Source organism: Mus musculus, chromosome 8 (assembly GCF_000001635.26).
Source record: "Mus musculus strain C57BL/6J chromosome 8, GRCm38.p6 C57BL/6J".
Classification (NCBI taxonomy): Eukaryota; Metazoa; Chordata; class Mammalia; order Rodentia; family Muridae; genus Mus; species Mus musculus.
The window spans coordinates 88729435-88754915 of NC_000074.6; the positions used below are offsets into that span (position 1 = coordinate 88729435).

The window sequence follows — 25481 nt, forward strand, 5'->3', positions numbered from 1 at the left end:
CTAATTAAGAACAATTTTTCATAGTTGCAGAAGACCCTGCAAAGTCACTTACAGAGATGTCTTCGGACTTCGGACATTCATCTCCTCCACCGCAGCCTCCTTCCATGAACTCCTTGTCTAGCGAGAACAGATTCCACTCCTTACCCTTCAGCCTGACAAAGATGCCCAATACTAATGGCAGCATGGCTCATAGTCCACTCTCTCTGTCAGTGCAGTCTGTGATGGGGGAGCTGAACAGCACACCTGTCCAGGAGAGTCCACCCTTGCCCATCTCTTCTGGGAATGCACACGGGCTAGAGGTGGGCTCACTGGCTGAAGTAAAAGAGAACCCCCCGTTCTATGGGGTTATCCGTTGGATTGGCCAGCCACCAGGGCTCAGTGACGTGCTAGCTGGACTGGAACTGGTAATTTAATTTGGCCAAAAATCTACAACTCTTTTCCTGCATGAGGTTTTGTCTAGATTTCCCCCTATTAGATAATTTCCTAGAAAATCATCATGTGTGTGTGTGTGTGTATGTGTGCGTGCATGTATGTGTATTTCCAGTAATAGAGAAAATATTCTTACTGTATGGCCTAGCTTCATTCACCCTTTGCCATTCCTTAAACTTCTGGCTCATTTTTTCCTCGTGTTTCTTTGTCTGTAATCAAGGAGTAGAGGAATTTTTAGGCTAGACTATTTAGCTTCCTTATATTAAGTATAATGCACCTAACAAAGCAATTATCAGTTTTTCTTCTTACTCCTCAGCCTCCTCTGATATGATTGGCTTTACAATTAATCATCATGTTCAGAGGTCTTTGGTAGAAGAGGTTTTCCCTTTGGATATTAGAAAAGAATATAGTGTGATATTTCATAATTATGAATGAGGAACTTGAATAAACTTAGCTTTTACCTTAATGTGCTTTTTGATTAATTTTTTTCATTTGTTATCTTGATGGTGAGGAACTAGATAAATTAATCTACCTTCCCCCGCCCCTTGATCTTAATACTTTTGAAATGGCTCAGGGCAAATCAGTAAGCCAAGGAAATGCATGAAGTACTTCCTGGTGGGCTAAAGAATTGTCTTCTTAAACCACTACCTCGTCAGCTAGTCAGTCCCTTTTCTTGATGCTCTTCTATTCAGCACAGATTTGATGAAGGAATTCAGACAAAGTGTTAAGTTCTTCCCCACTCCTTCTGCAAGGTGCAGTGTAACACATACCGAAGAAGACTTTCTTTTTCAGGAAGATGAATGCGCAGGCTGTACAGATGGAACTTTCAGGGGCACGCGGTATTTCACGTGTGCCCTGAAGAAGGCACTGTTTGTGAAACTGAAGAGCTGCAGACCGGACTCTAGGTTTGCATCCTTGCAGCCTGTTTCCAATCAAATTGAAAGGTGTAACTCTTTAGGTACTTGGATACTTTTAATTTATTTACCCAGCTGGAATGACTGTCTCATGCTGCTTCTCAGTATCTCAGGATAACAGTGTTTAAATGATTTTCTTGCCAATGCTCATCAAGTTTCTAAGTTGTTAAAGATTGTAACATGGTGCATAAGAAAGTTGTCCTAAGAGGAGATACATTAAAAAAGTGTCTTTACAGTCAGGAAAAGTGTTTAGGATCTAAAGAAGGAAAAGCAATGGTTTGGTTTTTTTCTTCTCTTGTAGTGATTATAGACATTTTATTTTTGGCAATATGGGTAGTAGAAATGAAAATGTGGTCTCTTTAGTATTAATGTCCCCCTCACCATCTTATTTAAGCACCTCATTCAGGGTATTCTATGAAGAAATCTGATACAGTCTGAGGACATAATCAGTTTGACAGGTGGCGGATGGCTCTTGTCACCACTTGTCTTCAGCTTTCTGACGCTGGCCTTTCTCAGTTCTGGACAATAGTGAGAGTCAAGCAGGGGTAAATAGGGAAACCATCTTGATGAAAAACATTTTTCTAAATGTTGAAGAGTAATTTTGAAATTTTTGATTTCTTTTCACACTTGAAAATGGAACATTTTGGACAAGTAACAAAGTATTTATTTGACAGGTGCTTAATTGACTTAATTTTCTAAGTTCTATCTGAAGGAAGCAATGTTGAAAGTGAATAATAGCATTTTTATAAGCCCAGATAACTAACAGTTAACTAAAGGTTGAAAAAATTTGCACAGGATGTCAAAATGTATTTTAAATGATGACATATTTACATGGAGTGCATATGAATATATACTATCATGGTTTAAAATAATTATTTTCATTTTTTATCTTTTCAGCATTTGGGGGCTATTTAAGTGAAGTAGTAGAAGAAAATACTCCACCTAAAATGGAAAAGGAAGGTTTAGAGATAATGATTGGAAAGAAGAAAGGCATCCAGGGCCATTACAATTCTTGTTACTTAGACTCAACTTTATTCTGGTAAGTACACATTTTCTGCAGTAACTGTAGATAGTGCCTTATTGGGACGTGTGTGTGTGTGTGTGTGTGTGTGTGTGTGTGTGTATCTGAAAGGAGGTGCCTTTGAGTAGAGAAACTGACTGGGAGTTAAGAAAGGTCATAAGATTTGGTCCTTGACAGTTAACAAATTTTATATCTTATTTATATAGATTTTAAAAGCTAGTTCGTGAACAGATGTGATGAAGGCATCTGCTTCCAATGTAGTAGACTGCACTTGAATGAACCAAGTAACTGGCAGTAAACTGTTGGCATTGTATGTGTATACTTTAGTATATCAATGTGATCATGGAAATTCTTTATATTAAAAATTATTTCCCATGGGATCACTGTTGCCATCCTTTGTGTCGACTTTCCTAAAGTGGAGTGAATAATACAGGGAACATTAAACTCTGAAGATTGAACCATGAATCTGTGGCCTTAAGGATTGTGCACTGCAGTTAAACTAAGAGGCTCTGCCAGCTCTGCTCTGTAAACTGTGCACAAGAGCGAGGTGGTTAGCAGGGATGGTAGGATTTCAAAAGCAGAGAACAGAATAAAGGCTGGGGGTCTTTTTGTTGGTGTAATACTTTTGATTAAACAAACCTTGTAGTATTGCTATAATATTCTTTAGATTTCCTGATAAAAATCTGTTTAAGCCAAATGTTATATTCTTTGATACCAGTAAGTTTCTGCTGCTAGTCACTCACAAGTTATTTTATAGAAGCACATGTCTCAGGAGAGCAAGATGTATTTGTCCTAACTAGTGGCCTCCAACTTTTTCCCCATGTTGTCTGTGTGTGAGAGAGAGGGGGAATGAGAGGAGGGGGAGGGAGAGAGGGAGGAAGTGAAGAAGGGGGGAGGGAAGAAGGAAGGACAGAGAGGGCGGGCTGATTTCCAGGCTCTTCTTGACTATGTAAGCAAGCTTTTTTCAAAACATTCTCTTGCATGTCTTTACCCTGTGTTTGTGGTCTGGAACTTCAGGGTCTGTGGGCACACTAATGGCTGAACACAGGCCTCTGCTGTCTTGACACATGAATTCTTATGCATTGCTCTCCTATGCATTGTTCCTCTTTCTCTTCTGACTCCTTTAAGAATTTTCTCAAATATCAATATATTTTTAGCATAAGGAAAATATTCTTTTTGTTTTGTAGCTTATTTGCTTTTAGTTCTGCCCTGGACACTGTGTTACTTAGACCCAAAGAGAAGAATGATATAGAGTATTACAGTGAGACTCAGGAGCTACTGAGGACAGAGATAGTCAATCCTCTGAGAATGTAAGTACAAGATGTGTTTGTCTTCAGTTTGCATTCTGTTTGCTATTTTCTTGTGTAGTAATTCTTGCTGTGTGCTCATATAGTAAAAAAAGATGAATAGAAATTTCATGAAGTATTGACTTTTTAAAACCTTTAGTCTTCTGCTTCTGTTTATTTCAGTGTATGTAATAACTATAGTCTATGAAATGATGTGAATCATTTGGTATCATGTATTACAAGTTAGTAATAACACTGTACTAAAAGCAGATGAGGTGTATTATAGTAATATGGTGTTTGTTTAAAAGAATATTTTTATGTCTTCCTCTACTTCTTTACTAAGGTGAGTTGTAAATGTGCAGAAGATGGGAAGACTTTGGTATGTGATGTTGGTGATGTGTGTTAACATCACAAGATGTTTAAGTGATGAAGAGTTAAGTCATACAATGATCATGAAACTAATAGGTCAGGAAGACAGAGAACAAACTACGCAATTTAAAGGCCAGTTATGATCAATTTGAATTTTGTTATATACTTTTCTTAACAATAAAAATAAAGATTAATTTAATATATTTAAAAATAACAAAGTATGTAAATTAAAGGAATATTCTAGATGTCCTACTGTGTCACATAACTAAGAAAGTAAAAGAATAAATTTCTCTATTTAGATACTTGTTTTCCCTAAATTCTGTAATCATTTTACCCTTTAAAATAAATATGTGCTTTGATTTTCACATTAATTATTTTGTCTTATGCAAATTTTAACCACTCAGATTTTTCTTTCACTATATAAATGGTACTACCAGCAGAGGTCAAATCAATAACAAGGTGTATTATTATAGCCTTCCTTCTTTTTAAAACACTGTAAGCCTTTCTGTAATAGGCTTAATATTCTTCGCATCATATTTGTTCAAGCAGTCCGGAATTGTAGTTAGCATACTTTGTCACTCACTCTATGCCAGGAGATTGTCAGATGGCCTGTGAGGTCAGGATGTGTCTTGCCGAACATGGTGGTATATCATACACCTGTAATCGCAGCACTTACTGGCTCAAGAGACTAAGGCAAGATCAGTTGAGCTCAGAAATTTGAGATATATTTCTGGTGTCTGCAAACTTAACACCTGTTGTTTGGACACAGATTTTGCTTTATTGCAAGTTCCCAAAAGCAGATTTTTTTGTTGGTGGTTTTTGCTTGTTTGTTTGTTTGCTTAATCTTTTCCTTTTGTATTCCCAGTGGCAAACATTTTTACGTGAGTCATAGGTATTTATTAACAAGTGAGTGACTAAAGTGTTAGTGACTCTAAAAAGCAAGTACACGATTAGTGCTCAGCTGGCTCTGACTTGCTCCATTAAGTCCATAGTCTCCATAATCAAACAAAGAGAATTTCTTAATTATGTTGACTGGTTTGATTGCAGACTTTAGATTTTTAGTATATCATCAATTCCCCTTTTTCATATCTCTTATCCTATATATTAAAGTGACTTTTCTAAAATGTGGACATTCTATTTTATAAAATAAGTATTTTAATAATAAGCAAATGTTATTGATTAAAAACCATTCTCCAAGACTTTTGAACTATTAGAGTTGTATAGTGCGTGTTATTTTGGAGGTGCCACTCTGGATCTCAGTCTTTCACTTTCTAAAGCTTAGCAAGAAGCCTGCAGTTGTGCTTTAAAAACAGCTGCCTAGTCTACTGATGCGCTTCCCATGTTAGGATTGTATGAAAGTATTTGATTACTAAGATATGTCATATAATTCACTATGCCAGTGTCTGTTAATTCATTTTTATCGATATAGATATGGATATGTGTGTGCCACAAAGATTATGAAACTGAGGAAAATACTTGAAAAAGTTGAGGCTGCATCAGGTTTTACCTCTGAAGAAAAAGGTGACTTTTCTAATTTATTAATTTATGTTACTAAACAATATGTTAAATTATATCCTGAAGTATGTCTGTTTTACTTAAAGGGTTAATCTTAAAATTATTTGAGAGGGCTATGGATATATATCTCAGTGGTAGAGTATGCAAGAGACCCTGGGTTTGATTTCTAGCACTGCAAAAATAAATGAAAAAAATTTTTTTTCTATGTGACATGCAAATTTCTCCTGGTATTGGAAGTGATTCTTCTCTTCCAAAGTGACTGTGATGTGTAGTAATTAAGAAAGTGGCTGACCCTACAGTAGATGACTAACGTCCCTGCCGCCAGCAGTGGTATTTGGAGTTGCCTCTCCTCCTGTGGTGAGGGCTGTCCTGAGCCACTCAACTCCCCCACCTGCGCTTCTAGTTGAACAGAGCTGTGGAAGAGGTGGACAGCGTTTCTGTCTACTCACAACTGGACAATTTCTCAGATCCAACTTCTGTCTTTGAGTATGTTAACAGGGTTAATATAGTCAGCTGTGACATTTATACACGTGATAATTACTTAAATAGAAGGAAAAATAGGGCTTATTTTAGGTGGTAGTCTACTGAAATCCTTCAAAAGACATAAAAATGTTCTCACTATGTGTGAATGAATATATTCTGCTAAATGGGACAACATGACAACAAAATGGAAAAGTAACATTTTATTATAACCTGTAAATAAAAGTTTTTCCCTTACTAGGAAAGTTTGAAAATACTAAACTTTTAATTAAAATAATTTTGAAGGAATGAATTAAGTTCAGTGTAGAAATGTTTGTCATAAAGAATATAATGCCTTTTAAATTTTGCCTGTGATTTATTTGAATTTTTAATTTTCTTCTAGATCCTGAAGAATTCTTAAATATCCTGTTTCATGATATTTTAAGGGTTGAACCATTGTTAAAAATAAGGTAACTTTCAAGCTGTCTAGAAGCACTGGGCAGTAGATCTTCTTTTCCACTGCCATCCCTCAATAGGAATGAAATCCCTGCTGCTCCTCAGCGTTATCTGAGTGTAGTTAAGCATTGTAAGGACAGATGTGGGTTCCCTTAGCTGCCACCCTTTCCCTGGGCTACACTTGCAGAGCACAAGGTGAACCTGCCCTTTGAATTAGCCCGAGTGAAGATGTGCCCACAACTTATTTACTTATGCAATTGAATATGAATATTTTTGGAAGCTCAGTTAATAAGCTTTTAAAGAGAATCTTATTCTAATTGAATTAAAGAAGAAAGAAAGAAAGAAAGAAAGAAAGAACGAAAGAAAGGAAGAAAGAAAAAAACCACCTGAGAACATTGTAGTTTTTTTGTTTTTTGGGTTTTTTTTTTTTTTGTTTTTGTTTTTTGGTTTTTTTACTTCCCCTTACTTACAGAGCTCAGTTAGCTTTAAAATAGCTCTCTAGTTCTCTGTTTAGTAACTTGATCTCTTCATTCTCTCCATGTTGAAAATATTACCTGAGTTTACTGTGGTATAGTTCTTAATGAGATATTCTAAATGTCAGCACTTTCCAGGTCATTTGAGAGGTCGCAGTGGTAGACCCCTCTCGATTTCAATCTTGGTTTCTCTGTTGAAAATGTTAGGAATATTTGTTCTGTCTACTTCCTTAAGATCCCAACACTGCCGAGTTAGTTCTCTTACCTCTGTCTCAGTGATGTACTTTGAACCAATGCTAAACTGGTTTGTGGGAACAAGGAAAGTGCACAGTGAAAGTTTGGTACTTCGTAGGAGCTTCTAACAAATGACATTGAGTGTACATACTTAACAGCAAGTCAGAGCTGCCATAGCTTTCTATGTGCCTAGAAAATCAAAGAGAATTAACAAAAGAGTTTATAATCCGGCCAAAAATTAAAAAGTAATCATGGAAATGTCAGTAACATTTTTTTATTCCTTCAAGCATATAGAAAATTGAAAATTTTATGTTCTAGGAAAGAAAAATAGGCAGCAATCAAGTTTTTAAAAATAGAGTTAAAAAAAGATTTACACTAAGCTAAAAGGTAGATTTGGTTAGTGAGAAAGATTAAATAATTAAACATGTTAGGTTTTTTTTTTTTCAAAATAACTTGCATTTTGACAGAATCCAACTTATTGTCCTTTCTTTGGAACTCAAGAAAATGATTTTAGAGTTTTCTACAAAATGAAGTGGGTAAAAATGCCGTCAGGTTTTTTTTTTTTAAACTTTCTATTGATTCTTTGTGAGTTTCACATCATACACCCCAAGCCTGCTCATTTCCCCAGCCCCTTGCAACCTCCCCCTGCCAAAATAAACAAAAAAGACCATACGAACAAACAAAGCAAAACAAAGCGTAGAAACCATCTCATCGTGGAAGCTGTTGTCTGCGACAGTGTGACCCACAGTGTACCCCTCTGTCCTCACATCTTCACTTGCAAATGTTCATTGAAGTGAGTCACTGGTCTGGTTCATGAACTCTAGGCTTCCGTGACACCATCAATATTGGAGCTCATTGGGACTCCTCCTGGTTGTCCCGTTGTTGCTTTGTTTCCCAGAGATCCGGCAACTCTGGATCATCAGGACTGGCCCTTTCATGTGTCCCATTTGCAGATGACATAGATTTTGAGGTGGGCCAACTCAGAGCCCTGGATCTAGACCTGGGTGGTAGCTGAGCTCGTCAACACACTGCCTCTCACTTATCCACACCACTGGGATGAGCTCTCCAGCACTGCCCAGGCCAGGCCACCCAGTGCAGCCTTTAGCAGGAGGGAGGGTCAGCTCTCCTGCTCCTGCCCTCGGGGCCTGCTCAGCCACACCCACACCTCCAGAGTCAGCTTCTCCTTGATGCCCAGTCAGGGGGCTGGGCCCACTCTGCCAAGTGCTGCAGCCTGTGAAGCTTTCACATCCTAAGGGCTGGCCCACCAGAGCTTTCACCATCAGGGTTAGCTCTCTTCCTCTCATGCCCTTGTGGTCAGCTCTCCTACTACTGTAGATGGTGAGGAGTGGAGGAGGCCATCACCCCTGCACCCTCACTACTCTACAATAGATGAGTGGTAGGGCCAGCTTTCCTACACTCTTGGCCTCAGGGCTGGCTCACCCATGCTGCTTCTCCCCAACCCCCACCACTGACCAGGGTCAGCACTACTGTGCTGACCAGGGGAGGCATAGGGGCCACACTCCTAAGTGCTGCACCAGTGAGTGGCAGGGCCAGCTCGCTTGCTCTCATGACTCCAGCCAGCTCTCCTGCTACCATAGGCGTAGGATTCTTTTATTAAAAAAAAAAAGGATTATAATTTGTGAAGGAAAAACAATAGACATTAAAATAGTATATAATTGGAAGTATTTATTAATAAACTTGAATAGGAAGGTTAGTGGTATTGAAAGAAAAGAAATATGACATTGGACATCTGGTAGGTAGTTTGGGAAGAAAACATCAGGTTTTTTTTTTTTTTCATCTTTTAAGTTTTGTATTTGTTTTACCCTGAAATGTGGCCTTAGAGTATCTCCATGGCTAGCCTGTAACATGCTGTGTAGACCAGGCTGGTCTCATCTGCCTGTGCTTCCTGAGTGCTTATATTAAATGCATATGCCACCATACTGAGACTCCTTTAAAAGGTTTTTCTAGAACAAACATAGATTTATTAAGGAAAAGCAAGAAAATAATCCTGAGAAAGAAGGGACTTCAAGAGAGGAATAACCTGTTTGTCTTTTAGTGAAATAAACTGAGAATGCTTAAAATTGTTTTAAAATTTTTCCCCTTAATCTAGCCTTATCTAAGAGACATCAGACTTCCCAGGTTTAATAGAAGTTGAATACTGCAGTAATTCTCAGAAGTAAGACAGTGTCAGATACTGTTCAGAGTGTGAAGGCCTTTCTGGAATTGGGAAAGGCACCTGAGCAATTCTTTATCCTCCCCCTCACACTTCCAAGCAACCTGTTCATAATTCCACCAACTCCTTCCTTAAAGACTGTAAGATAGTATTTTGAGTTCTTCTTATTCTCCCAAGTGCCATTCTTGTCTTTATAAGGGAGGCCAGCTAATAGGGGGCTGAATACTGTCTTAGTTAGGGTGTCACTGCTTTGAAAGGACACCATGACCAGGGCAACTCTCATAAGGACAACATTCAGTTGGGGCTGGCTTACAATGTCAGAGGTTCAGTCATCATGGTGGGAGCATGGCAGCATCCAGGCAGATGGTGCTGGAGAGGAAGCTGAGAGTTCTACATCTTGATCCGTAGGCAGGCAGCCAGGAGGAGGCTCTCTTCTACACCTAATGGAACTTAGGCACTAGGAGCTCTCAAACCCAACTACACAGTGGTACATTCCTCCAACAAGGCCACACCTATTCATTTAAAAATAATTTTAATTTTATTTTTAAATTATATGTGTGACTGCAGTGTCCAGAGGCCAGAAGAAGATGTAGGGTCATCTGAAGCAGGAGTTACAAACTCCCTCTTGTGGGTTTTGGGAACTGAGCTCTGGGCCTCTGAAAGAGCAGTGTGCTGCCCTAACTGCTCCGACATTTCTTGCCACTTTTGGTTGTGAGCCTTAGATTTTTTTGTTTTTGATTTTTTTTTTTTTTTGGTCTTTTAAAGGATGAACTCTTTCTCCAGCCCAAACATACAATTTTAAAGCTATTACTTTTTACTTCTCATCCCTGTAGGCTTTTGGCCATCTTTAATGCAGGATACATTCATTCTAACTTCAGAAGTCTTCATAATCTTTAATAGTTCCAACACTGTTCAAATATTGTTCAAGTGTATGGTCTTTTTAACTGTGAGCCCCTGAAAAAAAATGAATAAACAAGTTTCCTACCTCAGCTTATAGTGATGCAGGGGAGGCTTCTCATTCCCAAAAGCAGGAGTTGGGGGACAGAGCAAGAAAAGGTCTGACTAAAGCCAGAAGACACCAGTACTATGGCCACTAAGGCAGGGCCATCCAAGCTCCTTGTAGCACCAGTGATGACATCATGAGCCACGTGCTCCCCATGGAGCTGCAGGATCTGGGTATTCTCAGATGCGTGAGTACAGGACTTCAGGACCCACCTACTGTGGTCTGCACCACAAAGGCAGGCCCAAACCACTGCAATCCATGAGTTTTTATATTAATATTTGTAAAATGTAGATGTCCATTTTTTAAAAGTTACCAAATTGATATCCCTGTGCTCTTGGCTTGTCATAGTGGAGAATGTACAACCCAACTAGCATGGTTTGGTACAATTTCACAGCTTTGTTATGATTCTGTAGGTTCTTTCAGACTTCTAAAACTCAAGCCATAAAGTTACTTAATTTTTTTATCAGTTTCTAAAAATTTCATAAAATTTCATATTGTATGTTTAGTATGCTTCCCCTATACCTCCATCCCTTCCCGTCCCTTTTTGTGTCTTCTTCCTGATAGTCCGTTTGTTCCTGAGATAACTTCATAATAAATTTGTTCATGTCATATACAAATAAATGCTTTGTACAAATCTATGTAAAATCTAGGAACCATAAATGAGAGAAAACATACAATGTTTCTCTCTATAGTACTGCTCTAGTTTGTTTAATATGATTATTTCCAGTTGCATTCAATTTTCTATGACTGATATATTTTGTTCTTTATGGTTGAGAAGAGCTCCAGTGTGTATTTCTAGCCCAGACACTCTTGTTTAAAAAAAAAAAAGATAAATAGTACTGAAAGATTAAAAATAAAACCTCTTAGTAGTGTTAGTTTTAAGGATTACTACTAAGATTTTAAGGGATGGGAGATGTTACAGTGTTCATTGTGATGGGAATTTGTAGACTTTTATGTGGTATTTATCAGGTCAGTGGGTGACCATCTAAAGACTTGGTAGCTACAAGGCTAGAGGACAGTTGTCAGGGTCCCTGGGCTTTACACCTTGTGCTGCTTAGCTTGCTAGAAAATTGTCCTTCTGTACCTCTTAGGGCCTTTATTTTAAGGAGTAAAAAGAAGTTGATCTAGAAAGTATAAGAGTCTGTCATTGAGCCATTTAAGCATTTGCTTTAATCATTAAAAGCAGATTACTGCTTTCTAGATTTGGAGAGAGAAATCGAACTGATTATTGTTCACATAGTGTTTCTTGACTGGGATATTAGTCTACATTTTTCTTGTGATCACAGAGAGAACTTGTGAATAATTTATGAATAAGGCAGAAGGAATAATTTATGAGGTCTTCTGCATAAGTGCATTTAATTATCTCATCCAAATCATTGTCTTTTACCTGGCATTGGATGATGCAGAGCTGCACATCTGTATCATGGTATTATATTCTCAGGTCCTGCCAGGTGGCTTGATATTGTGACTCAGTCATTTAGCTTATGTGGATAGCTTATGTGCATTTCTTTTTGATACTCTTAGATCAGCAGGTCAAAAAGTTCAAGACTGTAACTTCTATCAAATTTTTATGGAAAAAAATGAGAAAGTTGGAGTACCCACAATTCAGCAGTTATTAGAATGGTCTTTTATCAACAGCAACCTGAAATTTGCAGAGGTTAGTGATTCTGACTGTTTTCTTGGTTTTTTATTTCTTAGCAGTGGTCAGAAGGGGGATGTTAAACTCAGGGCTTGTACATACTACCCTGAGTGCTGCCCTGCTCAACCACACCCAGCTCTCACTCACCCTGTTAAGAAAACCCACACAAAAGATTGTGTTCCAACTTTGTTCTTTTTTAAGAAAGCTCTTTAGCTTAAGTTGAAATGTTTTGGATTTAGGTGCAAAATGGGGAGGAAATCTAGTGTTTAACCTGAAGACCTTTAAAGGTGCTTAATTCCAAAGATATGCATATACATATACATGTTTATGTTTTTAGTTGTCATTTTACCCAAGCATATTATCTAAACATTTAGAAGGTAATGAATGCTATTTTTCTCCCTTTGTTAAAGATAAAATGCCAGTGAAATCTTCTGTGTGGGTTTGTTAATGAATGTAATAGAAGACTTTCTTTTACCTGGATGGATGGTTTCCGTAGTGCATGCCGTGGTCTGTTGCTGGAACGCTCGTCTCACTTACTCTGCTGATGTATAGGTAGCATCTTCTGTGATGATGTCAGACAGGAGAGTCAGGAGGTCCTGTAGCTCACTGCTGCTCTGTGTCCACACTGCACATTCACATGTGGGCCAACAGCGTAGTGCTGAAACTACTGCTGGGAGTGACAGCTGTGACTACTTCAGTTTCAGAGGGAAACTTGTTTTTGCAGTTTTTTCCCCTTAGTGCAGGAGACAAGACTCAAAGCTGTGGGCATGCTACTATTCTAAGCTGAGGAGGCCCCAGCCCTGTAGGACTGTGATTTCTAAAACGATGTATCTGTTGTTGTTGTTGTTATCAATAACACTATTATTTTTATTATTTGTAGGCACCATCATGCTTGATTATCCAGATGCCTCGGTTTGGAAAAGACTTTAAACTATTTAAAAAAATTTTTCCTTCCCTGGAATTAAATATAACAGATTTACTTGAAGACAGTAAGTTACAGTCCTTAGTTTGTTTGTTTTAGAAATAGTCACATTGGTTGTGGATATAGTACTTTGACATGCAGTGCAGTACCTGAAGAGCTTGGACATATTAAGCCAATAATTTGAGTGCTGAGAATTTATTCTGAAAAGAGAAGAGGTTGAAAACAATTTAAATGCAAAATCACTTATCATTATACGATAAGAAAGTAGAGACAAGTAAATGTTAGTGAGAGGCCAGAGGTTAATAGGACTATTCTTCATAACAATAGAGCTACTACCATTAAACACAGGAGTATGAGGACAACACACATGGAAACCATTGTAAGTGGAAGGAAAGTGCATTGGGAGACTGAATGGGAGACATGCGTGAAATGCACATCACTGGATGCACACAGGTATATAGATATGCAGACATACAAGTGTTAGAGAAAGTTTATATAATGGCAGTGTATTTCTCTTGCTGACTAAGCTCATATGTGCTATCAGTTTTCTTTATACTTTCTTTATATCTCTTGGGTATTTTATGACCAGAGAAACAGTCTTAGAATAGGTTTGAAAAAAATCCTAAAAATATTACAAACACAGGAAATCCAAATGAAATTTTAAGAGGATCAGAAGGGGGCTAGCTGCCCCCCCAGAGCATTTTTAGTGACAGAATACCTTTTTTTTCCATTTTTTCATTTAATTTATTTATTCACTTTACACCCCAATATCAGCCCCCCTCCTCCCAGCGCCCCTTCACACACATAGATCCTCCCTCTCTCTCCCTGCTCTCCCCTTCTCCTCTGAGAAGGGAGAGCTCGTCCTCTCCGAGCATCACGCCCCACCTTACCCCAGCACATCTTATTTAGTCACTTGACATTTGCCATCCATCTTGAAGGACTGTTTCACTGAGCACAGAATGCTATGTTCACAGGATTTGCTGCCTTTCACACTACCCCTGGCTGGCTGGCATAGTCTCTAATGAGAAATTCGCAGTGTTTGGGTCATTGTTTGCAGCTTCATAATTTATTTTTCTCTGCCTGCTTTGTTTTTTAATTTGATATTCTCTTTATTTACATTTCAAATGTTATCCAGTTTCCTGGTTTCCCCTCCGAAAACCCCCAAACCCTCCCCCTGCTCACCAACCCACCCACTCCCGCTTAGTGCAGAGTTCTATCAGACCTTCAAAGAAGACCTAATTCTAATTCTCCTCAAACTATTCCACAAAATAGAAACAGAAGGCACTCTACCCAATTCATTCTATGAAGCCACAATTACTCTTAATACCTAAACCACACAAAGACCCAACAAAGAAAGAAAACTTCAGACCAATTACTCTAATGAATATCGATGCAAAAATACTCAATAAAATTCTTGCAAACCGATTCCAAGAACACATCAAGACAATCAACCATCATGATCAAAGAGGCTTCATCCCAGGGATGCAGGAATGGTTCAATATAAGGAAATCCATCAATGTAATCCACCATATAAACAAACTCAAAGACAAAAACTATATGATCATTTCATTAGATATTGAGAAAGCATTTGACAAAATCCAACACCCTTCATGATAAAAGTCTTGGAAAGATCAGGAATTCAAGGCCCATACCTAAACATGATAAAAGCAATCTACAGCAAACCAGTAGCCAACATCAAACTAAATGGTGAGAAACTTGAAGTAATCCCGTTAAAAGCAGGGACTAGACAAGGCTGCCCACTCTCTCCCTATCTATTCAATATAGTACTCGAAGTCCTAGTCAGAGCAATTAGACAACAAAAGGAGATCAAGGGGATACAAATTGGAAAGGAAGAAGTCAGAATATCACTATTTGCAGATGATATGATAGTATACTTAAGTGACCCCAAAAATTCCACCAAAAAACTCCTAAACCTGATAAACAACTTCAGTGAAGTAGCTGGATATACAATTAGCTCAAACAAATCAGTGGCTTTCCTCTACACAAAGAATAAACAGGTTGAGAAAGAAATTAGGGAAACAACACCCTTCACAATAGTCACAAATAATATAAAATACCTTGGTGTGACTCTTAGCTAAGCAAGTGAAAGATCTGTATGACAAGAACTTCAAGTCTCTGAAGAAAGAATTCAAAGAAGATCTCAGAAGATGGAAAGATCTCCCATGCTTATGGATTGGCAGGATTAATATAGTAAAAATGGCTATCTTGCTAAAAGCAATCTACAGATTCAATGCAATCCCCATCGAAATTCCAACTCAGTTCTTCACAGAGTTAGAGCAATTTGCAAATTCATCTGGAATAACAAAACACATAAGATAGCGAAAACTATTAACAATAAAAGAACTTCTGGTGGAATCACCGTCCTTGACCTCAAGCTGTACTACAGAGCAATTGTGATAAAAACTATGGTATTGATACAGTGACAGGCAGGTAGAATACTTTTTAAAAGACTTCTTCCTCCCCTTTCTGCAAATGGTAGCTCCCAGGCAGTGCCGCATCTGTGGAGGACTTGCGATGTACGAGTGCAGGGAGTGCTATGACGATCCGGACATCTCAGCTGGGAAGATCAAGCAGTTCTGTAAGACCTGCAGCACTCAGGTAATCTGTGCTTACCTGGTGGGTATGCCCTGTAGACGTCACCCACTGACTGTCCACTACATTTCTGGACTTGAAAGCCTTTCAGAATCAAAGTACATTCATAGTAAATGTTCTTGCTCATCTCTCTTCTGTTGGTGTGTGTGTGTGAGAGAGAAATACTTGGCTGTGATTATAAGAGCTGGGCTCAGTGAAAGTGGCTAGAGTCTGCTCCCTTGCAACATGGTATTAGCTCATGTGGTGTTTTCTTCATGGTCCCTTTTAGGTTCACCTTCATCCCAGGAGGTTGAATCATTCTTATCATCCAGTATCACTTCCCAAAGACTTGCCTGACTGGGACTGGAGACACGGCTGCATCCCCTGTCAGAAGATGGAGTTATTTGCTGTTCTCTGCATAGAAACGAGCCACTATGTTGCTTTTGTGAAGTATGGGAAGGATGACTCTGCCTGGCTTTTCTTTGACAGCATGGCGGATCGAGATGGTATTAAACACCTTCCTCAGCATCCTGTATTTAGGGGTGTAGTGCTTCCTAGTGAGAACATGTGTGTGAAGTAATAGGGTGTGTTGTGAGAAAATCCTTTAAGGAATAGTATGGTGCTATAGACTTTAATCTTCAAAGTGTATTAATAATTCAGCTACCCAGACTAAGGAACAATGTTGTGACATCTTGGCACTTAAACAGATTTGTTAAAGAGTGCTGTCTAAGATCTCAGCACTTGGGAGGTAGAGGATTGTGAATTAGAGGCCAGTGTGTGCTACATAATGAGACTCTTTTTCCATTTGCCCCACCTCAAAAAAAATCCTAAGATTCTTCTTTTAGAGCTGATTTTACCGTCTATTTCCTTTCAGTTCTGTATACACTGTAGTAGCCATTTATTGAGCACCTGTATGCCAAGCTCAGTGGGAATACTGCAGTTGTAGAAATTATGCCTGTTTTTCTGTTGTCTTAGTTAAAGTTTAAAGTGGTGAAGATTGCATGGTTTGCATTTACCTCATTCTTCCTGATCTCCTGCATTCCGTTTTATGAAGAAACCTTTATCTAATGAGCTGTTCCTAGGAAGCTTAGTCATTTCTTAATACACAGTTCAGTGTCAGGACCTCAAAAAGTTTTGGAAGTAAAATACTTGTCACAGTACACCCAACCCCCCAACCCCTATTTCTACAGGTATTCTCCCAAGCTCTAGGCCCTAAGGTCTTCTGGTGTGGGTCTCTAATAACCAGAGAACCCTAGTAGCACCTCCTTGACCAGGGACACAAGACCAGCAGTTCTCCATCTCTTCCCAGCAGTTCAACGCCTGAGGGGCATGCCCACCCCTCCTGTTCATATGCTTCACCCAGTTAGCATTAGCAGCATGGCTTTTGGGAAAGCACTTGGGAGAATAAAACCAAACAGGCTTTCTGTAATCCAGTCATCAAAGCACACAAAGTAATCAGTGTGCTTTCTGCTGATCAGTGCATAAACAGCGCATGTAGAGGTGTGCAAGTATGTCCTTAAAACATAGGAAAACAGCAATGGGCATTACTAGGTGTTTCAAAAACTGAGCAAAATTTTTGTGGAAAAGAATGTCAGGCTGTTAGTGTATGGGAGGGACTTGCAGGTATGAGGAATCAAGACTGTGCACACAGTGGGTAGCAGCCTGCAAATCAGGCCTATCTTAAATATGTGTTCTTTCACCAGTTTTATTCACCTTTGCCTGTGGAACCCTCTCAGAAGCCAAGGAGACTATAATTCTAGAAACTGGAAGTCAAACAAAGGTTTTCTTCCAATTCTCAGAGTCAGTACTCATTAAATTCTAGGATAGTAGAATTGTTCAGGTAGGACAGGATGCCAGAAGGACTTAGACATTCACTTCCCTAAATAGATTTCACTGCCCCTTTCTCTAGGTGGTCAGAATGGCTTCAACATTCCACAAGTGACGCCCTGCCCAGAAGTGGGAGAGTACTTGAAGATGTCTCTGGAGGACCTGCACTCTTTGGATTCCAGAAGGATTCAAGGCTGTGCGCGCAGACTTCTTTGCGATGCATACATGTGCATGTACCAGAGTCCAACCATGAGCCTGTACAAATAACCAGGTTATCCGCAGTGGGCAGAGACAGCACAAACCTTAGTGCTGTGTCTTCCTCCAGCTTGTGGTTCTGTCCGGCACCCATTGCCGGCAATGGGTGTCTCTTTTGATGATGGCCCTTCAGCAAAGGATTCCTGTGTTTCCAAACAAATTGCTTTTGTGTTCCTGAAGTATTTAATAAGAAGCATTTTGCACTCTAGGAAGTATGTTTGTGTTGATTTTTTAAGAAGTCTAAATGGATTTATTAATATCTGACACTTTAAGTTAACTGCATTGATGATACGATATTTTTGGAAGCATACAATTTTAATTGTGACGTCTAAAACCTCTTTTAGTCCATTGAGGATGTAAATAAATATTTCTTCTTATGGACCAGGGATATGAAATCATTTTCCTTTTGTAGCTAATGATTGCCTTGAGAAAGACATAATATGATTTTATTAAGAGTCTGCCTTTACTCCAATTGTTGAAGGTGTGCTGAGTTTAATTGTTAATTTTCCTATATAGTGCTGATTTCCTGCATGTCTGTACTTTGCTGAGTTTCTGTGTTCCTGCAGCAGTGGTCAGAACATGCTGAAATTCCTTTCATGGTGTTATTTTTTATTTGTTCTAGTTTTGAGATAAATGAGTGACTCTGTCATAAAATGTCCATTTTTGATTTGTTCTTGAAGAATTAGGGTACAAAACAAGTATCGTAGTCATAGTAACAACTGTTACTGAACAGGTCTTCTGTAGGGGCTCCTAAGTATGAGACAACATGCAGTGGTTTCTGAAATGACTGAGCGATAAGTAAATTATATATTCTTTTTTTAAAAGATTTATTTTATTTATATGAGTACACTGTAGCTGTCTTCAGACACACCAGAAGAGGGCATCAGATCTTATTACAGATGGTTGTGAGCCACCATGTGGTTGCTGGGAATTGAACTCAGGACCTTTGGAAGGGCAGTCAGTGCTCTTAACTGCTGAGCTATCTCTCTAGCCCCAAATTATATATTCTTATACAGACCCACAGTCCAGAGAAAGTGAAGCTGGCTCAGAGTTAGCACCAACATTTCCCTGAAAAAATGTGTTAGGTGTTTAAAAATCTCATCGTAAATAAATTATTTTATTTTTAGTTTAAGTGAATTTCTCTTAATTTAAATAAGACTAATATTTTTGTTTGACTGAAGACCCTTGTACTCTCTGGTGTCAGTTTGGTGTCACTTGAAACAATGACAACCACGTCAGCATGTTACTGCAATGTCAGTGATGGTTTCAAAGGAGAAAATGGATGTCATCTTAGGACTGCTTGTGTGTGTATAGACCGTGGTGGATGCTGTAGAGTGCTTGTTGTCTGAGTGTTGTTTTGTGGTATGGCTGTCTCTCTGAATAATGTCAACCTTACAGAAAGAGAAGGTGTTATATGTGTAACATATGGCTTTATAAAAGATTTAATGTCAAAAGAGTCTATAAATATTGCTGTTATTTTTAAAGGCACTTTACTCCTTGGTTTTATTATTCCATTTTGCTGGCGTGTATTAGCTTTATATAAATCACAACACACAAAACTCGTCCATCTTGTAATCTTTGTACTTTTGCAATGGAAAAGTGTGTATACTGTGCACAGACTTTTATATAGCTGAGTGCCTAGACTGGGTGGAGAGGCCATGAGTAGATAGCAGTAAAGTCCTCCAGCTATAGGCTAGCCTTGTCTTCATCATCCTGGGACAGGTGAGAACGGTGAGCACAGGTGAGTCTGAGCTTGCACACTGACCAGAATTCAGTCACCCTGTAATAAGTATGTATTTAATGAGTCTGTTAGTGTGGTAGTGTGATTTTGAAAGGTTTAACTAAGGAATGGTGAGGTCTTTGTTTATAGGCAAGCCTGGCTTAACAGTGAAGGGGAGGGGGCTGAGGGAAAGCTTTTTTTTTTTTTAATTTCAGAAATGGAAGCAAAATCCATGTGCAAAGAGACTAGCTACTTGGCTTTCAGAGCAGAGGACTCAAAGCTTGTTTGCAGTGGTTCTGAAGTTGGGGTGGCACTTTGTGAGTGAGGAGGACCATGTCCACAGGCAATCCCTAAGCAAGATCGTCTCGAAATTGCACTGTGTTCTTTAGCAGTAGTGGCTGGGTAGGGGCACACAGCGGAACACCCACTTGCAGTGGCTGGGGAGGCCTGAGAAGCACAGGCCAGCGGGAGCTCTCTCCCATGCCTTCTTGTCCCTCTGGACAGCCCCTCCTCATTCCTTGTCCCAGCAGAGCCTGGTTTGCCCCTGGGGCAATAGGGTTGGACTGTGTGGTGCAGATAGCCCTCGTGCCTGTGGATTACTTTAATTTTGTAATCTTAGGTTTTCTGTACGGTTTTCCCATTGCCTTTTAAAATATTTTGAGTGTCCTTCTCCTTATCAAGATGGTAGTGTAGTAGGATTGTTTTACTCACAACATGGTTTAGGAGCCATAGCTACAAATAGGAAATATAAGAATTCTATTTCTCTACTGTGAGGCAAATCTGTATATATGTATGGAGAGTCAGGAGGATGAACAAGGGAGAGGAAAGGGGCCCAGGCACATTTTTAATCCAAAAGCTACAAAGTGTCGAGCTCCTCAGGGCCAGCTTCACAGAGAGTCCAGCTCAGTTCACAAAGTATTTTCTAAGTTGGGGAAATGCATTGAGAAACAGAGCGAGATATCTGTGTAGTGCAGCTGTGGGTGGTTGCTATGCATTTTATCCTCAGAGTAGCCTGGGGTTTTTATTTTATGTTTGCCAAGTGCTTAGGTAAATGGCCGGGCTCCTCTTACCTCTGACTTCTGGAGCGTGTCCATTCTCTGGTTGACTGAATGTGGCATTTTCATAAATCTAGGAGCAGCAGCCCTCCCAACTGCAATTTAGTAAGCAGGTAGATAAGCTTGCATCTGTTTGCATCTTCCTGCACTGAGTTGGGAGTGCAAAACCCCGTACTTGGCCTGGTGAGTAACTGCCAACAAGTATTTATGGGTCATTTGCTAGGTGGCTAGCATACGGCACGGGGCTAATGAGACCTGGGGCCTGCTCTCATATAGCTTACTGCTCAGTTTCTATACCAGAGCATCCGTTGGTGCTTCTTAGCCTAGGCATGGGTGACAGGCATGTCTGGGGACCACTTTGGGAGACAACCTAGTGTAACCTTATTGCAAAGGACTAAGAGACAAAAATCCTGGGTTCTTTCTCCATCACTTGCTCTGTAGCTGAATGAACACCACCTCGATTTCTTGAGTTTCAGTGTCTTGTTCTGTCTGATGAAAGGGTTGGATATGTAGTTGGATAAGCGGTACAAATTGTTAGGGTTCCAGGCCATGCCTGATACATCTGAGTTTTTGCTGGAGGTAGGAAATTTCAACTCAGAAGCTCATCCACAGAAAACAGTGACCAGCAGCAGGTATGGAGCCATAAGGCTGGAAGGCTTCAAAGACCCCTTCTTCTGTTACTGTTATCCACGGCAGTTATTCTGTGTAGGTGTGAAGGAGTGGCTACTGACTCTGTGTGGATCAGCGTTTACATATGACCTGATGGGAGTGCATCTGGTATGTGTTCCTCCCCCCTGTATTGCTGGAGAGATTGGCAATCGTAGGTATACACGGAAGTGTCGGGATGTTCAGTGGCGCGCACTTGGATGTTTCTTTTCACTTTATTTCTATAGAAACAGGTTCCAGGAGCCAGAGAAGTAGGGGAAAAAATCCCTGAGCTCATCTCTCTCTACTACTTAATAATGCAAACATTTAAATTCTTGGGAAGATTTTCCCGCCCCACTCCCTACCCCCAGTCACAGGTCAGAATAGGATTTCCTTCTTAGAGAAGGTAGGTCATGGGGCCTGCGATTAAAAAAACAAAAACATAAAACAAACAAACAAACAAGGTGGCTTTCCTTGGTCTTTGTGATTCCAGCTCTTCACCAGTGAAGGAATTCTTTAGTTCCATAGTGCAGCCTGGGTGGGTGGAGAAGAGGCTGTTATAGTGGGAGCCAGTGAGCAAAGAGGGTTGGAGGAGGCAGAGGACAGGGCTCAGGGAAGGCAAGCCTGTGGCTCTGGGCATTGGCCCTCTTGTCAAAGGTGTCAGAGCATGGCTTCCTGTGAGGGGCTTTCCCTTGCTCCTGTGTGAGAATCTGTGCGTTGTCTTACTGGATGGGGGACCTGGATGGAGATGTTAGGGGAGATAGCTTAGTCTTGTTCTAAACTCTAGACTTGCTAAAAAGGGTTCTCTTGAGTCCAAATGCAGTGCCAGAGGGTGAGAAGCAGAATTGGCCAGTAGTGAACAGTGGTATTGTGGGTGATAAGCCCTTTCTGGTGGCCTTAAATAGCAGTGCTAGTCCTTGAGTGCCACAGGGTCCCCTACCTCCGTCCTGGCAGTGCTGATGGGTTTGTTTCAGCATATTTTGGTTCTCATTCTCATTTAGGGAAAAGGGCTGTTGATGAAGGGATTATCCTCCCAGGCACCAGGGGCCTCAGCACAGTTCCCTGTGCTTTTAAACACTGTTGACTTTCATTAGTTATTCTAAAGGGATTTATATTGGAGATACAACTCCCTTTGGTTTCATATTATGAAATAGCTTTGTACTGTGGAATGCTAACTCTGGAAAGTCTCCCTCATACCAGAACCAAACATTCATTTCTTTTATATATATATATATATTATCTCCCTGGTACTCTCCAGGGAGGTGGTTATTATCAAGCTGACCCAAAGGAGTGCAGTATGTGTTCTAGTTCCTTTTCTGGTACCTTGTTCAACATTCTTTTTTCCTGAAGAACATCCTTTTGTTTATGAAAACGTGAATAGCATCATGTAAAACAATCCCTTGCTATCAGAATGCTCCAGTTTGGCCTTAATTTTGTAAACCTTGGAGAGGAGTGGAGCGCGGCTGTGAGAAGAGATGTACCATGTACTCTTTCTGTATCATTAAAGTGCAGTTTTTATGCTTCTCTCTCCTTGATTTCTTCAGGGGAAGGGTCTTGGAGTTAGGGGAACACAGGAACTGGTTCTTGACAACTTCTCAAGTGCTTAAATCAGAAAGCCCCTGAGAAACGCTAGCTACAGTTGTCTTCCTCAAGCTTCCAGGCCCACGGTGTGTCTAGGGAGTGTTTCGGGATCTAGTCATTAGACTCTGCCCACTCTGGTGCTGGAGATGGCTCATGGCCAGCAGTCTCGAAGCCTCCGACCACAGGTTGCTCCTCCTGTGCTTATATCTATAGATGTGACCCAGAGCTGTTCACTCCAGAGGCTGTGCTCTGGGGCTAAAGGCTGCCAAGGATGCTTCTCTGTAATGCTCAGGGAATGATCAATCACATGACATTTTAGGGACTGAAATTTGACTCCAAGCTCCTGTTAGGTAACAAAATGCATGATCAGTCCTTCTTCCTTAGAGGCCAAGCCACTTACTGCATACTGGAAGGGAAGCTAAAATGATCTGAGGGTTGCTAGTCTAGTGTGTCAAGGTTTCTGTTTGGAGAACCCACAGCTGGATGGACCTGCTGATGACATCGTGGGCTGTTCCACAGCTCTGCCTTTGCTTGTTGGGTTCAAAGGCTGGCATACATTTTCACAGATCCCATTCTTGCATTTGGGCATATTGATGTGACAGAGATGGTGTGCGCATTGCCCATCTGTGGCTCTAGACAGCCCAGTGAAAACCAGTCTTGGTTGAGAGCTCACCAGCCAGAGGAACTCTGGTCCCATCCTTGACCTCTGCCTAGACTTCTGACACAATTTGAAGGATGGGATGCATGGCCCAGAGTTAGGGTTCTCCATCTTGGCCATAGGCCAGGTCTACACTGGGTTTATTCATGGTGCTCATGCTTGCCGTATGTAGGCCCACAGAAATATCTGAAGGTGGCCCAGAGGTAGGTATTTGTCAGGACTCTTTTCACTAGTCCAGTGCGCAGTCAAGTAGGAAGCAGCTATGGACAGAGTTTTCCAAGGTAAGCAATCCACACAGCATCCCTAACGAGAACCGTCTGCTCCGGTGGAAGATAGGACTGTGGACACAGCTCCAGAGGGGAAGCAGACAAGTCTATGGAGAAGCTGCTGGTCTGGATTTCCAAGAGAGATCCCTGGGCCTAGTTAGGGTGGATGTGTGTTGGATGTAGGTCAGAAACAGGGATGGAAGAAGATTTGAATGGAGAATGCTGACGTGGGGCTGGAGGAAAGAAAGCTCAGTGGTTATGAGCACTGGCTGCCTTCCCACCAGACCTGAGATCAGTCTCCAGCACCCGCTTGATGGCCCACAGCCATCTGCAACTCCAGTCCCAGGGGTGGCTGGCACCCTCTTCTGGCCTCCACAGGCACTGGTACAATACAGTGCACAGCCATACATTCAGGCCAAATACCTGTACATATAATTTTTTAAAAAGTGTTTAAAGAGTACAGATATAGGCATCGAGAAGATGCTATTTGTTTCATTTAGGAAACATTTCAAAATGTATGTGAACTCCAAATGTTCCAAATGTCACGCAAAAGAATAGCCCACCAGGTTGACTAGGGAAAGGTGTCCCTGAGGACAGTTTGGGAGAGTTTCTTGCCTGTTGGTGAACTGCAGGTCCAGGTGGGTTGCCAGTGGTGGTGGGGGGCTGCTTTACAATGCTCAGTGTTGATGGAAGGGGTTATTTCTGGGGGCTGATGATAGCAAGGAGGCTGGTGAAGACTGGCCTGCATAGTATAGAATCAGTAATTTCTCTTAGCAAGGGGTTTTCCTCACAAAGCACAACAAAAATCTGCAAAGATTTTATCTGTTGACAGTACCAGTTTTCAAGACTTTAACGCCACCGTGGTGTGCTCTTCTTGGAGGCTAGTTGGTCTTACCAGCCTGTGAAATAAATGTAGCTAGGCCTTGACCCTGCACCCACAGTTTGCCTCTCAGCTCTGTGGGTCTGCTGGCTCCAGAGGGTCAAGCCTGCTCAGTGGGTTGTCATGGAGTGAGATTATAATAGGAAACATTGTATTGTAGACAAATGCACTGTTACCGAGCAGGCAGTCTCCTCAGAGAAGCACTGGGAGAGGTCTTCAAGGCAGTGGCTGGGAGCTGGGAGGATGGGAATAGAGCGGGTAGAGTACAGGGACATGAGGAACAACCCTGTTGGTCCCCTGTGCTTGTCTTGTAGCATAAACATCCACACCATGTGCTTGCAAGTTACCAAAGTACCAGCTCAGCAGCCAGAATTGGAAAGAGACATAGAAAGATTCTTCCCAAAAGGGCAGAGCATGTCCACACTGAATGCTAGAATCCAGACCAGGGTTCTGCACACTGTGTGGGGACCAAGTCTAGCTTGATACTGTTTGCCCAAGTGACATTTTAGTGGAACACAGTCATACCCACGTGTCCTGCAACAGCAGAGTTGTAGAGCAGTGACAGAAACCTGAAGGCCTTGCACAGCCTGAAATATTTACTCTCTGGCTACTTTCAGGAAAAGTCTGCCCACTGCTGTTATAGATATCATAAAATAGATATGCAACTAGGAAGGGCCAAGTTTCTAGAGGCTGTTTTTGTTGTCAATGTAAACATATCCTCCAGGTTTCCCTCCCTCTCCCCTGTATTTTTGTTGTTGTTTTAAAGGCAGGGTATTGTTTTATAGCCCAGGGTGACCTTGAATTTGCTGTAGTCCTCCTGTCTCAGTGTTCTGAGTGCTGGGATTACAGGTTTGAACCACCTCTCCCGCTTCAGTTTAACTTCCAGACCTAGCTCACTGCTGTCCACTCCTGAATCTTTATTGCTTCTCAGGAGCCCTGTTGCTATTCTTGCTTACCACAGACCCCTCCGATGCCCCCTAGGCTCCCCTTCTCCCCTGCACTCCTCTGATCTGGTTTGCTGTGTTCTCAGAATTAGGAGCAGGGCCGTCTCTGATTCTTTACTCCCATTTTCTCAGCATTTCCACTGGCGCCTGACACAAAGTAGGTGC

The 25481-nt window shown here is 40.8% G+C and overlaps 1 protein-coding gene across 21 annotated transcripts in view; it reads left to right on the forward strand.

Annotated features, from left to right (window-relative positions):
* Cyld (CYLD lysine 63 deubiquitinase) overlaps positions 1-22512 on the forward strand; it is a 55069-nt gene extending 32557 nt beyond the window's left edge. For 15 of the 21 annotated variants that reach the window (XM_030243811.1, XM_006531416.4, XM_030243809.1 and 12 more), the window contains 11 exons: positions 25-404; positions 1222-1387; positions 2241-2382; positions 3552-3674; positions 5449-5540; positions 6397-6463; positions 11857-11989; positions 12852-12960; positions 15394-15512; positions 15775-15991; positions 17395-22511. In XM_030243811.1, coding sequence (XP_030099671.1) covers positions 25-404; positions 1222-1387; positions 2241-2382; positions 3552-3674; positions 5449-5540; positions 6397-6463; positions 11857-11989; positions 12852-12960; positions 15394-15512; positions 15775-15991; positions 17395-17579 — 1733 coding nt within the window. In that variant the 3' untranslated portion in view covers positions 17580-22511. Of the gene's footprint in view, positions 1-24; positions 405-1221; positions 1388-2240; positions 2383-3551; positions 3675-5448; positions 5541-6396; positions 6464-11856; positions 11990-12851; positions 12961-15393; positions 15513-15774; positions 15992-17394 lie in introns of all 21 variants that reach the window. The other 6 variants (NM_001128171.2, NM_001128170.2, NM_173369.3 and 3 more) reach the window with 3 other exon arrangements.
* Positions 22513-25481: the final 2969 nt, after the last annotated feature.